Source organism: Eretmochelys imbricata, chromosome 1, assembly GCF_965152235.1.
Source record: "Eretmochelys imbricata isolate rEreImb1 chromosome 1, rEreImb1.hap1, whole genome shotgun sequence".
Classification (NCBI taxonomy): Eukaryota; Metazoa; Chordata; order Testudines; family Cheloniidae; genus Eretmochelys; species Eretmochelys imbricata.
The window spans coordinates 198,432,794-198,446,000 of NC_135572.1; the positions used below are offsets into that span (position 1 = coordinate 198,432,794).

The 13,207-nt window shown below is 41.5% G+C and overlaps 1 protein-coding gene across 1 annotated transcript in view; it reads left to right on the forward strand.

The window, feature by feature from the left end:
* The window catches only part of ABI3BP (ABI family member 3 binding protein), a 343,927-nt gene that overhangs the window by 286,329 nt on the left and 44,391 nt on the right, over positions 1 to 13,207 (forward strand). Inside the window, exons 54-56 of the mRNA XM_077817412.1 lie at positions 5,156 to 5,266; positions 11,126 to 11,257; positions 12,634 to 12,702. Of these exons, the coding sequence (XP_077673538.1) occupies positions 5,156 to 5,266; positions 11,126 to 11,257; positions 12,634 to 12,702 (312 nt within the window). The remainder of the gene's footprint in view (positions 1 to 5,155; positions 5,267 to 11,125; positions 11,258 to 12,633; positions 12,703 to 13,207) is intronic.

Consider the following 13,207-nt stretch of genomic DNA (forward strand, 5'->3'; position numbering starts at 1 on the left):
CCTAATTTAAAATCACTTGGGCACAAGATTGTCTCCAGTCTTGCTTTTTCACATGGTTTGGGGGACATTTCCATTATGATTTGTGAGTTGGTGCTCAAGTCCAAAATGAAAGAAGAATAAAGAAAAAGTGGAGGAGCTGTCTGTCTAGCTTAGGCATTTCTAAATGTTACCCCAAATTAATGTGGAATCCATGTCCTATCCCTCTTACTACATTTATAAATCTGTGTATGCTTCTTAGGGTATGAAATACTGCATGCAACCAATATTACATCAACAGCCAACAGTGTCATTGACACTGGCAGCATTATGAGTGTTATCTTACCCTTGAATAGTTTCTCCTGTTAGACACAAGCAGTCTTCTTTTTAACGTAAATCATGCATATCTCCTCTAACCTTATGGACTCTCTCTTTTAAAAAACAGACATGTTTAAACTAGGGCCATCAAACAATTTTAAAAAAATAATCGTGATTAATCGCACTGTTAAACAATAATACAATACCATTTATTTAAATATTTTTGGATGTTTTCTATATTTTCAAATATATTGATTACAATTACAACACAGAATACAAAGTTACAGTTCTCACTTTATATTTATTTTTGATTACAAGTATTTGCACTGTAAAAAAACAAAAGTAGTAGTATTTTTCAGTTCACCTCATACAAGTACTGTAGTGCAATCTCTTTATCATAAAAGTTGGACTTACAAATGTAAAATTTCGTACAAAAAAACTGCATTCAAAAATAAAACAATGTAAAATTTTAGAGCCTGCAAGTCCACTCAGTCCTACTTATTCAGCCAATCACTAAAACAAACAAACAAGTTTGTTTACATTTGCTGCAGATAATGCTGCCCGCTTCTTGTTTACAATGTCACCTGAAAGTGAGAACAGATGTTCGCCTGGCACTGTTATAGCCGGCATCGCAAGATATGTATGTGCCAGATATGCAGGCACGTAAATAAGTAAGGCGGTACGGGCCGGTACAGCATACTGGGGAAAAATGGCCTCCTGTACCGGCCCCTACCACTGACTTTAAAGTGCTGCCGTGGCAGTGCTTGAACATCGCTGCTCCTTTTGCTACCCCTTGTCGGCGGCCTTGCCAGGTCCCTACCGCCAGGGCTGCAGCGACGTTAAAGTGCTGCCGCTTTAACATCCCTACCCCTTTTTGCCCACCCCCCATGGGCCACCAACGGGGGTGGGGGGGGGCAAAAGGAGCAGCTACCCCAGGGCCCGTGATTTTAAAGGGCCCGGGTTGGAGCCCTGGGTGGCGCAAGCGGACTGGCTGGGGGACCCTGACACCCTCCCACCCCCCCAGCCCCGTCCCTTCTGCCTGGGCCCATACCAGTAAGAGACACGTTTTACTTTCACCCCTGCAGATATGCTAAAGAGTCATATGTCCCTTCATGCTTCAACCACCATTCCAGGGGACGTGTCTCCATGCCGATGACGGGTTCTGCTCGATAACCATCCAAAGCAGAGCGGGCTGACACATGTTCATTTTCGTTATCAGAGTCAGATGCCACCATCAGAAGAGTGATTTTCTTTTTTGGTGGTTCAGGTTCTGTAGTTTCTGCATCGGAGTGTTGCTCTTTTAAGACATCTGGAAGCATGCTCCACACCTCGTCCCTCTCAGATTTTGGACCATACTTCAGATTCTTAAACCTTGGGTCGGTTAGAAATCTCACATTGGTACCTTCTTTGCGTTTTGTGAAATCTACAGTAAAAGCGTTCTTAAAATGAACATGTGCTGGATCATCATCCAAGACTGCTGTAACATGAAATATATGTAAGAATGCAGGTAAAACAGAGCAGGGGACATACAATTCCCCCCCAAGGAGTTCAGTCACTAATTTAATTAACGCATTATTTTTTTAACGAGCATCATCAGCATGGAAGCATGTCCTCTGGAATGGTGGCCAAAGCATGAAGGGCCATATGATTGTTTAGCATATTTGACACGTAAATACCTTGCAGTGCCAGCTACAAAAGTGCCATGTGAATTCCTGTTCTCACTTTCTGGTGACACTGTAAATAAGAAGCAGGCAGCAGTATCTCCCATAAATGTAAACAGACTCGTTTGTCTTTGCGATTGGCTGAACAAGAAGTAGGACTGAGTGAAGTTGTAGGCTCTGAAGTTTTGCATTGTTTTGTTTTTGCGTGCTGTTATGTAACAAAAAAAATCTACATTTGTAAGTTGCACTTTCATGACAGAGATTGCACTACAGTACTTGCATGAGGTGAATGGAAAAATACTATTTCTTTTGTTTTTTTACAGTGCAAATATTTGTAATAAAAAATATACACTTTGATTTCGATTACAACGCAGAATACAACTGTATATGAAAATGTAGAAAATCATCCAAAATATTTAATCAATTTCAATTGGTATTCTATTGTTTAACAGTGCACTTAAAACTGATTAATTGTGATTAATTTTTTTAACCGTGATTCATTTTTTTGAGTTAAATGCGTGAGTTAACTGCAATGAATCGACAACCTTAGTTTAAACATGGATAATAGAAGAAAAGTCTCTCTACTTAGATTTGATTTCTCCTGTTTTCCAAGGTTTTGGTCAGTTGTGATTCATACGTACATTATCTTTTTCTAAGACACCTCTTCAAAACTCATATAGTGTACTATAAATGTCTGAAAAATGCATTCTTCTCACTGGGTATTGAGATAGCTTTTCCTGTAGTAATGATGTGTATTCGTATTATCAGTTCAGAGGTGGTAACATCTGGTTGATCGGCATAAGTGGTTAGGCTCTCTGTTGAAGCAGTTTTGCCATTCTGATAAGTAAAACCAGACAGTATTTTGTATGAAATTGTCACCAGCTGTAGTTGAAGAAACTGAATCAGCTATTGGTTATTTTATTATTTTAAAACAATTGATATGTCACTGCAAATTTAAACAGTAGTTTACACACATAACAATTTCCTCCCCCTTAGGATTGCATATTTTTTTAAGACTATGCCTGGGGCTATACATTTTACCCCTGAGGGCATTCTGCACCAAAAAATTCAAAATTCTGGCACAATTTTGAAATTCTGCAAATTTTATTTGTCAAATAAATATGGAGATTCCAGCTTGGCATGGGGGAGCACAGGCCACTGGCTGCACAGAGGTGGGAGATCACTGTGCAGCTCCCACTCAGGATATGGACTTGGTGAGGCTGCACCCAACCCTGACACAGTGCAAGGACTGGGTCTGACCCAGAAACACCCCAGGGCCCTACCTCTTCATGCCAGGTGCGCCAGGTGTGAACAGGCAGGCTCAACAATGCAGGATCCAAGTGCGGAGGGGCTTAGTATGGGGGGCAATCTGGGTGTGGGCAGTTCAGTGTGGGATCTGGATGCACAGGGGTTTGTTGGGGGTTCTGGGTACAATGGTAATGGGATTCTGCAGGGAGCTCTGGGGTGGCTGGGGCTCAGCAAGGGAGGTCGGGGGGGGGGGAACAGAGCTCGGCAGGGGGGTCTGGGTGTGGGGTTCCAGATGCTGGGGGAGTGGGGCTCAGTGGGGTGGGGACCATGTGCAGCTGGTTGGGGCTCGATAGGACGGGGATCCGGGTGCAGGTGGCTTGTTGTGGTGGTCCAGGTGCAGGGGGAGTGGGGCTTGTTGGGGGGGCATTCTGGGTGCAGGCAGAGGGGTGAGGCTCGGCGGGAGGGCCTGGGTATGAGGAGGTCTGGATGCACAGGGGTTGGGTAGATGGGGGAGCAGCTCCCTGTACAGTGATCTCTCCCCCTGCAGCTGAGGAGCAAGGGGGGCAGGAAGTGCAGGAGGGAGGAGAGAGTTTGCAGAACTTCCTAGAGCCGGGGGAGAAATCTGGGGGTAGGTCTGACATGTCCTTAGATGCCGTGCCGGGGAAGAGGCAATCCCATCCCCCCCAACCTCATCAGGGACTAGCAGTTGAGCCTGGCATAGGGTAGGAGCCACCAGCCGGGTCTTCCCCAGTCCCGCCCCCTGCCCCACAGTGATTTACCTCTCTGCCGGCTGCCCTGGGCACCTGAAACATACTGCTGGGGAGAATCGTATGACCGCTCTTGTGGCTTCCCTTTGCTTCCCTGTCAGAAAGTCATTTTTCTGCAGGAAAGCAAAGAAATCTGCGGGGGACATAAATTCTGCACATACTTTATTTGGTTGGAAGTATGCAATCAGGCAGCAGCAGAGACAAAAAAATACCTCCGCAAATATAGTACAGTACCGTGTTGAAAGTAAACTACTAAAAATAAATAAAGGGAAAGCAGCATTTTTCTTCTGCATAGTAAAGTTTCAAATCTGTATTAAGTCAATGTTCAGTTGTAAACTTTTGAAAGAACAACCATAATGTTTTGTTCAGAGTTATGAACATTTCAGAGTTACAAACAACCTCCCTTCCCAAGTTGTTCATAAGCCAGAGGTTCTACTGTACAAACTACCCCCGCAATTGACACTCTTGTCAGTAGCCGTAGGGGAAGAGCCAAGGGCAGAATGAGACAGGCAGACTGTCCAACCTGTTAACCCCTGTAGGTGGTCTGTCCAGATCAAAATTGAGCCATATTGGCCATTCAGTTTAGGGAAGTTTGCACTGCCCATGCTGTACCTGTTCCATAGCTAAACTATGTAAATCTTCCTTAAAATTTGTTAAAAATAAAATAATCTTTTAGTATTTTGGGTGATGCCAGCTTTGTAATGAGCAGAGATGCAAAGTAGTAAAAAAATACAACATTGATGAGATTTGGGAATAGGACACTTAATTTGCAGAATTCCAAATGTTCTCAGGTGGTGGTTATCCTTTGGAAGAAAAAACATCCAGGTGTGCCTGCAGGAATGTTCTTCTTGACAAAAGTAACTGTGTACACTAAATGAATCTCTGAAGCACATGTGTAACCTGTCAAAGAAAAGAGAGGTTCAAATGGTCTGTCTTGGCCGCCTTGCTTTGATGAAGGCTTGGTTTAATCCTGCAGGCATGCACTTTTCCTGCAGAGAATTTAAGGTCAATACATAACTTCTTTCAGGATCCCCCTTTCTGTATTTCTGCTGTTCTGAGTGCTGAAGCACATACCATAAAATTTTGTTTGAGAAGTCAAAATAAAGCTGAAAGCCCTGTTTCTCTTTCTGATTACATGGTTTGTGGTTAAACAGCTAACAGTAGTGTCTTGTAACATTTATACAGTAGCTACAGTACCTGACCGTCGGCGTCCTCCCTTAGCTCCTGTTAAGCCCACACAGGTGCGAAGAAAACCATTGCCTCCAAGCACAGTGACTGGTAAACCGGGGAGTGCAGGTATTTCAGCCTTTTCATTTTCAGTTTCAATGCTTTTGGTTGCTGTAATATGCTGAATAGCCTTAACCCCTGTTGATATCCATGGGAGTTGAGCGCAGTCAGAACTTCACAGGATCAGGTCCTTTTTTGTTAGCTAACGCAAGTTCTGCAAGGTTCCCACTTGAATTTGCTTGGATATCTGTTTTGTGCACACAAAGGATGGATCTGATGAAGCACAGGCTGAGTATGACTTGCACCTAAGTTGCCCTCCTAAGATGAATATGTCTAATGCTCTTTTGCCTTCACGCATAAGTCCAGGTCCTTCTGTAACCTGATTTCAGTATAATCAGTCCTACTGGTGCAGATGAAAGCATAATGGAGTGATGCAAGTTAAGTCAATATTTCCTTTTCAAAGAGTTACAGTAGATAATTTTATGACCAGTCATAGCATTTACAGTTATCACATGCATGCCTCAGATAGAAGTAATCAAATATCACACCTCAGGATATATCTGTAACTGATTATCTGTAAGAATCTGTGAGAATCAGGAAGGGAAAAATGGTGTCCAACATATGCAGCATTACAGAATTTTCAGAGGAATTCAACCCATAAATAATCAGGGTTGAGATTTGCAAAGCAGTTCAGTGGATTTGACCACACATCTTCTATTGAAAATTAATGGCAAGTGTGTGGCTAAATCCTCTACTCTGCTTTGAAAATTGCAGCTCAGTTATTTACTACTACTACTGGAGGCAGGAAATCAGACCCATAAGACTGATTATCTGTTCTAGTATGATTAATTCTTTTGTGAGTCCAGTATTCCTATGTCTATATAGTATTTTCCCATACACATAATAAAATATAAAAGTCAGACAAAATATGAAGATAGTTACTTAACTGTATATAACTACTTCCAAACAAAACTATACTTCATGATTTATTATTCTGAAAGATACTAATACTATTCATTATTAGGCAATCTTGAGCCTGCATCCAATAACTGTATTGCAAATTCTCTAATTCTGTTTAGACCAAACTGCAGAAATACTTATGTTAAACTGTAGCATATACCACAAATATTTGCATTTTCTAAAAGTGTGATATTTATTGAAATAAAATCCATTACTACAGACAACATTAGATTTAGTTCTATGATTTTGTGACTTACTCCAAATTGTGTTAAATGAAAACCTGGGTTATGATTGTAAGAGGTCACTGGTTTACAAATAAAAGAAATAAATTAAGAATGGCTCAAGCTATATTGCCTTCATTGTTATTTCCAGGGTCTGATGTATTGATACATGCATATTACTTTTTAGGTGGATGTAACTATTCATGAGTGTGAAAGGCTGCTGCTAGGTCTGACTAGAGGCAGGCAAATGTGATGCAAATGTATCTCAGTCAGATCTTCTAATTCACCTCAATTTTGGCTTCTGATGTTAGTTCTGAGGTAGAGATTGCCAATTGTGCAAGCTAGTGTGCAATGGGCACTATATTCAGTAGAGGAACTCACTTTGTTGAGACATTAACCAATTTGCCCCAGGTCTCCAGTATTGAAATGTTGGTGTTGCGTCAAACTATTGCATTACCTGTTTCTCCTCTTACCGCACAGAAGAACAAATGCACATGAAATGCTGTGGGCCTATTTTCCCCCTTGACACGGTAGTAGTTCCAGGTGTGAGTTAGTGCTGTTAGTTGATTAATATATATTTTAAATGTTTGTTGTAATTGGAACATGTTGGAGCAGTTTCATCCTTGGTGTGATTCTGTTGATTTAATGGACTCAGAACAGGGATGAATTGGGTCCAGGTTCTGCTCATTGTTACACTAGTGCAGTGGTCCCCAAACTGTCGGGTGCGCCTTCCTGGGGCGGCACAAAGGAACGTTTATGGACAGCATGGTGGGGCCCTGGTCAGCCCCCACAAGGGGCGCAGGGAGGGAGTGCCACCCAGCCCCACTCTGTCCCGAACCCAGCTCCATCCCCATACGCAGCTCCAGTCCACCCCATGCTCCACTCCCAGCCCAGCTCTGCCCTCATTCCCTCTCTGCCCCCAAACCAGGTCTGCCTCCAGCCACAGCTCCTCCCCCATCCCCAGCTCTGCCTTCAGCCCAAGCTCTTCTGTTGAGGAAGCCTTGATTGTGCAGTAATGGAGGAGAGTGCAGATAGATTCCATTGCTGGAAAGGGGGGGGCATGACAGGAAAAGTTTGGGCACCAATGCACTAGTGTAAATCTGGAGAGACTTCTTTGATGTCCAAGAGTTACTCCACATTTGCACTTTTCTTTGTTAAATCTCTAATTCATTAAATCTCTGATACATCTACCAGCGTTTCATATTTTCATCCTCTTTTCCCACAACTTAAAGGCCAATTTACATGTTAGCTAGTAACTATCATAGAATCCTGGATGTTAAAGATAGAATAAACCAATTAGCTCATCCAGTCCATCTCTCAGGGCCAGGATTTTCTTCTATCATACATTTCCTAATGTTTTGTCCAGTTTAGTTTTAAATGTTCCAAATCATGAAGCTTCCACCAATTCTCTTGAGAGACTATTCCACAGCCTTAATTAATCGCACGATCTGGAAACTTTTGCCTCCTGATATAATGTGCATTGATTTTCCCTTTCATAATTTTGTCCCATAGTTCTTTCTTGTACCACCATTGGAAATTCTTATTAGTAACATTTTATATACAAGCTGAGTATTATGGGAGAAGTTATTGCTCAGCCATTCAAAATATCCAAAAAGGAAGTAAGAGATTTCTATAAACATCCTGAAATTTGATGGCAAGAATGAAAGCCTTAAGGGAATTTCCATTTCTGTCCTTACGTCTGACCAAAGCCACTGTCCGTTTGGAAGCGATGTTCTTGTGTATCACACAGAGCTGGGCAAATAACAGATATTTTACAATTCAGAAAAATAAAAAATGAATTGTGTTTCAGATCAAATTGAAAATTTTTTATTTCATTTTTGGAAAATCGAAAAGTCAAAGTACATTTTGTTTTGAGTTGAATGAAGAGTTAGGTTTCTATTTAGAGCATTTTTTAATGTGCGTGTGATGGGATCCCTGGGGGGCAGCCTGGGACTGTGGGACTGCTTTGCCCCCTTAACTCTCTCCAGCCTGGGCTGTCTCTCACAAAGCCTTGCTAGTGACCAGCAGCAAACTCCTCCAGGTGCTGTTATCACTCAGCACAACCGCATGTGGAGACCCCACACCCAGCTAGATTGCATGAATGCTCCCAGAGCTACTCATGAATCCCACAGAGAAAGGCATCAGAGCCAAATCCCTCCAGCTCCCAGCACTGTACCTCGGGAATATACCGTCTTACACTGCTCAAGATGGGCAGTGCAAATTTACTAATTGGCTCACCACTTCATCAATGGACAGTGGATATACACCAGCCTTTGCAAAACCTGAGCAGATTTGCCACACACTTCATACAAACTCACTGGTAAAGATAAACAGTTAAAATCTACCTTTTATAGTCAATACATTTGTTTAAGTGATATTAAGTGATAGGCAAAAAGTCAGAGTTAGTTATCAAAAGAAATAAAATATAAGCATGCAGTGTAAACTCTCAACCCTATTAGACTGGGCAACAACTAGACTAAGCAGTTTTTCCTCACCCCACTGGATATTGCAGTCCATAGTATACAGATTTCACCCTTAAAATCTGGGCCAGTCCCCTCAACTGGAGTCTTCAGTCTTCTTCTCAGTGTCTTTGTTGCTTGCAGCATAGGTAGGGGCAGGAGAAAAGGCAAACCATGTGGCCACTCTGTCTGTTTTATAACCTCAGTCCCATGTGATTGGGGAGCACAAGTCCAAGCATGTCTGGGTGCACTGCCTAGTCTCCAGGCAAAGTTGAACAATTCCCCCGTGTGGCCTCATGCAGGTGAGTCATTGTATTGTAGCTCTCTTGCTGGACAATAGTTGTTGATGGGTTGATTGATACCCCACCCAGGTGTTGGTTACTTTCCTTGCTGTTGCCCCTGGGGAGCTAATATCTGGCTGATTCCCCAACTTACAGCATGTTTTAGTGACGGCCATTCAACACAATTCTCATAACTTCATATACATTAATAATATACATATATGGATAGAGAAATGACTTTCAGTAGATCATAACCTTTCCCCTTATACCTTACAAGGCATGCTTTATATGTAAGATCACGATTATATAAAAATGAGAAATATGGGGGCTCCAGGCTGCTCCCCCAAGGTATAGAATGTCACAGTGTGTTTATAAAATTATAGGAAGTTTTGAAATGAAATAATTTTGAACCAAAAAAAGTGAAATGTTTCTTTTTCGGGGATTTGTTTATTTTTATTGTAAATTTGGCAAAATTGATATGAATTTGCAAAATGTTTCTATGTTGGCAAATCTGCATTTATCAACAAAAAAATGTTTTGTGTGAAAAATATTGACTATCTCTAGTGTTATGACGAGCAGGGAGCAGGCCTGAATTATATAGTATTTGAACTCTTTGAGATTCACCATGCAATATTTGTTAGAAAATATCTGACCTTTTTCAAATGTAGTTTTGGACTTCCACTTACTTTTTGAAAACAAACTACAATAGAACCTCGGAGTTACAAACACCTTGGAAATGGAGATTGTTCGGAACTCTGAAATGTTCGGAACTCTGAACAAAACGTTATGGTGGTTCTTTCAAAAGTTTACAACTGAACATTGACTTAATCCAGATTTGAAACTTTACTGTGCAGAAGAAAAATATTGTTGTCCCTTTTTTTTTTTTTAGTAGTTTACATTTAGCACAGTACTGTATTGGCTTTTGGGGGTGGGCGGGTCTCTGCTGCTGCATGATTGAGTATTTCCGATTCCAAATGAGGTGTGTGGTTGACTGGTCAGTTCATAATTCTGGTGTTCATAACTCTGATGTTCTACTGTAGAAATAGTTTGCCGCAAACCATCCACCTCTTCAAATACTTGTCTTCATCATTTAGTTGATACCAGGAGAGAATAAAAACAATATCATATGATTTAAAATGGCAAATAATTTAGTCATTTATTTTCAATGGAGAATAATAGCACTACTCATCAACGCCTTCTCAAGATGGATATTGCTTACTATAAAAAAGGGTCTGTCCAGCCCAGAATAAAACCATCCTGCCCGATTTCTGGGACCATTGTGCTATCGGTTGTACAAAGTGTTGGACAGAACTAATGAAAGTCATGCTGTTTGTCTTGAATGGATTTAGAGCTGCCCTATGGAAATACTGTAACAAACTTTTTAGGGTTCCATTGTTCAGCTGTGTAACTTCAGCTGTAATTAGGACAACCCTTGCTGGCTGTCTCTGTTTACATCCATAATCCTTTTTCATACTCTGGACTTGCTAATGTGCCCACCAGTGAAAGGAACTTAAAAACAGTATTACAGTGGAAGAGTCCAAGTCTCAGTTACTGAATTTAGCTCTCGCATCATGTACCTTGTAGTCATAGGCATAAACCATCACCACTAACCTAGTAGCAGAGAATTGTAGATGAGAGAAACAAAGTTTTATTGGGTAATTTTGTCCTTTACCAATTGGTGTTGGATTGTTCCTGTAGTATATTCAACTAACTGTATTCCATTTTTATCTGCCTATAATCCCTCAGAAATCAAAATTTGAGTGACCTAGCTTTTTTTTTTTAATATTGATGGTGTAGACTGTATTGTTTTAGCCGCAATCAGGACTTGTCCAGTCTTTCTTGAGTCCTACTGGAAAATGGTGTACCTGTGCTGAGGGGGGAGTTATGCTTGAAAATGGAAATAGGTGCTTCCCTCCTGAATACATGATCCCACTCTTTTGCTGACTAAACAGTCGTCAAAAATCTGAGTTGTGTTCAAAAGAAAACAAGCTCGCTTCTTCTACATAGGAATTGCCTTGAAGTCGCGAGTTCCACCTTCTTCCACGACTACTGTAGCTAAACCTACTGGACCAACCATATCTCTGAAGATGGAAATACCAAGAAAGAAGCCAACAGTTTCTGCTTCTCCAGAGGACTATGGTAAGCATGTTAGGAGCAGTTTTGTTTTATCTTTGTTTGTTTTTATCTGAAGTTAAGGGAGCTCCTGTATTAAAGTTCCATGCAATTCAGCCCCCTGATTGTATCAATCACTTATTTTCTGTTGCATCCCTTCCCCCAAGCACTTGTGTTTATGTTATGTAATGTAAGGTCCCCTGGACTGGTTCTGATTCTGATCTCACTTACACCACTTCTGCACGGGTGTAACTCCATTTAATTCAACTGACTTGCTCCTGATTTGCATCTCTGTGAGATCAGAATAAGACCGTTTCTCTTCCTAGAAGTCTGTACGTGCCTCACACACTTTTGATACTTACTAATAGGCCACTTGAATTGTGTTGAGGCACCACAAGATGTAGCCTCCTTTTCTGAGAGTTTCACTGTATGTAATGCCCACACATTCATGTCAAGCTTGATCTACACGGTGGTGGTGGTGTTGTATATATCCACCTAGTTACTCTGATAACCCAGCCCCCTTGCCTATAAGAAGTAATATGAGATGGGTCCAAGCAACTAGATCTGTTTTTTAAACTCATCTGAGTTTGAGAAAGTTGTGATTGGCACATTGTAAAATGAGGGGCAAGCTTCAAAATTTGGATCTGGATTCAGATTCTGAATGACCCCAAAGTTCAGGTGTGTTTTGGGGTTTGGCTTTGAATCTATCCTTGGGCCAAATACAACCCCAGTGTGTGCGGGCATGGCTGCACTATCATAAAGGATGTTCAGTTTACTTATTTCACTCACTCCGTAGTAACACAAAAGTTCCAGGCTCTTAACAATGTTGGTGAACTCTCTATGACCCAGTCTGCTGGCAAAAGCAGGCTTGATGCTAGATTTATAAGAATGCATTCTGTGAATTTACATTGTGTGCTGTCCATCAAGGTCTGTTCCCAAAAACAGATATTGAGTTTTCAGGATTGTTACTTCGTATGGCTAGAAGATCACAGTCTGAGTTCACTATTGGAAAGTTGACTAACATGGCTGCTACTCTGAAACATATTGGAAAGTTGTAATTTCTGCTCCTAACTTGGTATGCTTCTTTACAGTAATGATAAGCCACTAGATACAAACAAGTGACAGTCTTTGTTGAGGAGACCTTTAAAAACAAATGAAAATAGGCAGCTAAAATAAGAGCTCAGTCATTTGGGTAATGATTATCCTGGTTTTGGCAGAGAAGATAGGCTTTTATTTTCCATCACAGCCAAATTCAGGTGACTACTAGGAGAAAGCAAAAATGACAGCAAGCATGCACCATGGAGAGGTCATTTAGAATGGCAGATGAAATATGAGGTGTTGTCATTTTTATATTGCAACTTGATGCTTTTCTGACAATTTTATTGTGACTGTGTCTTCCCCAGTTAATGCAACTGTCTTCAGCTCGAGTCCTACATCAGAGACTGATTCTCTGGGCAAACCACGGTACACAGGTATGACTGTAATGGCTACAATCCTTCGTTATTATATATTTACCTATCTATCTATATCTGTAGAAGTGTTGGACTCATCAGTAGCGTGCCTCCTCCTGACCAGCAATGGTGTAGGAGTTCTCTCCCAGTCTGGCATTCCTTGCCAATAGCCACTCTGGTCTCTGGTGGTCCATCTCTTCCGATGATTTGGCTCTTCAGCCGGGTGATGATTTAAGTCCACCCCTTCTACCGTAACAGAACAGTTGAGCAATATGTCGGGTATTCAGACCCAACTCTGGGTCCCATGGTTGTCACTCCCTTTTCTCAGGACTTTCCATCGTCCCTCTCCCCTTCTCTTGCTTAATGTTTGCTTAGCAGTGGCTGGTAAAGGAACCTGGGCTGTCCCACTACACCATATTCTAGCTCAGTGACTCTGTAACCAGCAGCAAGGAATTCTCCATCCAACTCTTTGCTGTTGTTTCCTTGGACTTATTCCTTTCTCAGACCTTCATCCCCGCAACTCTCT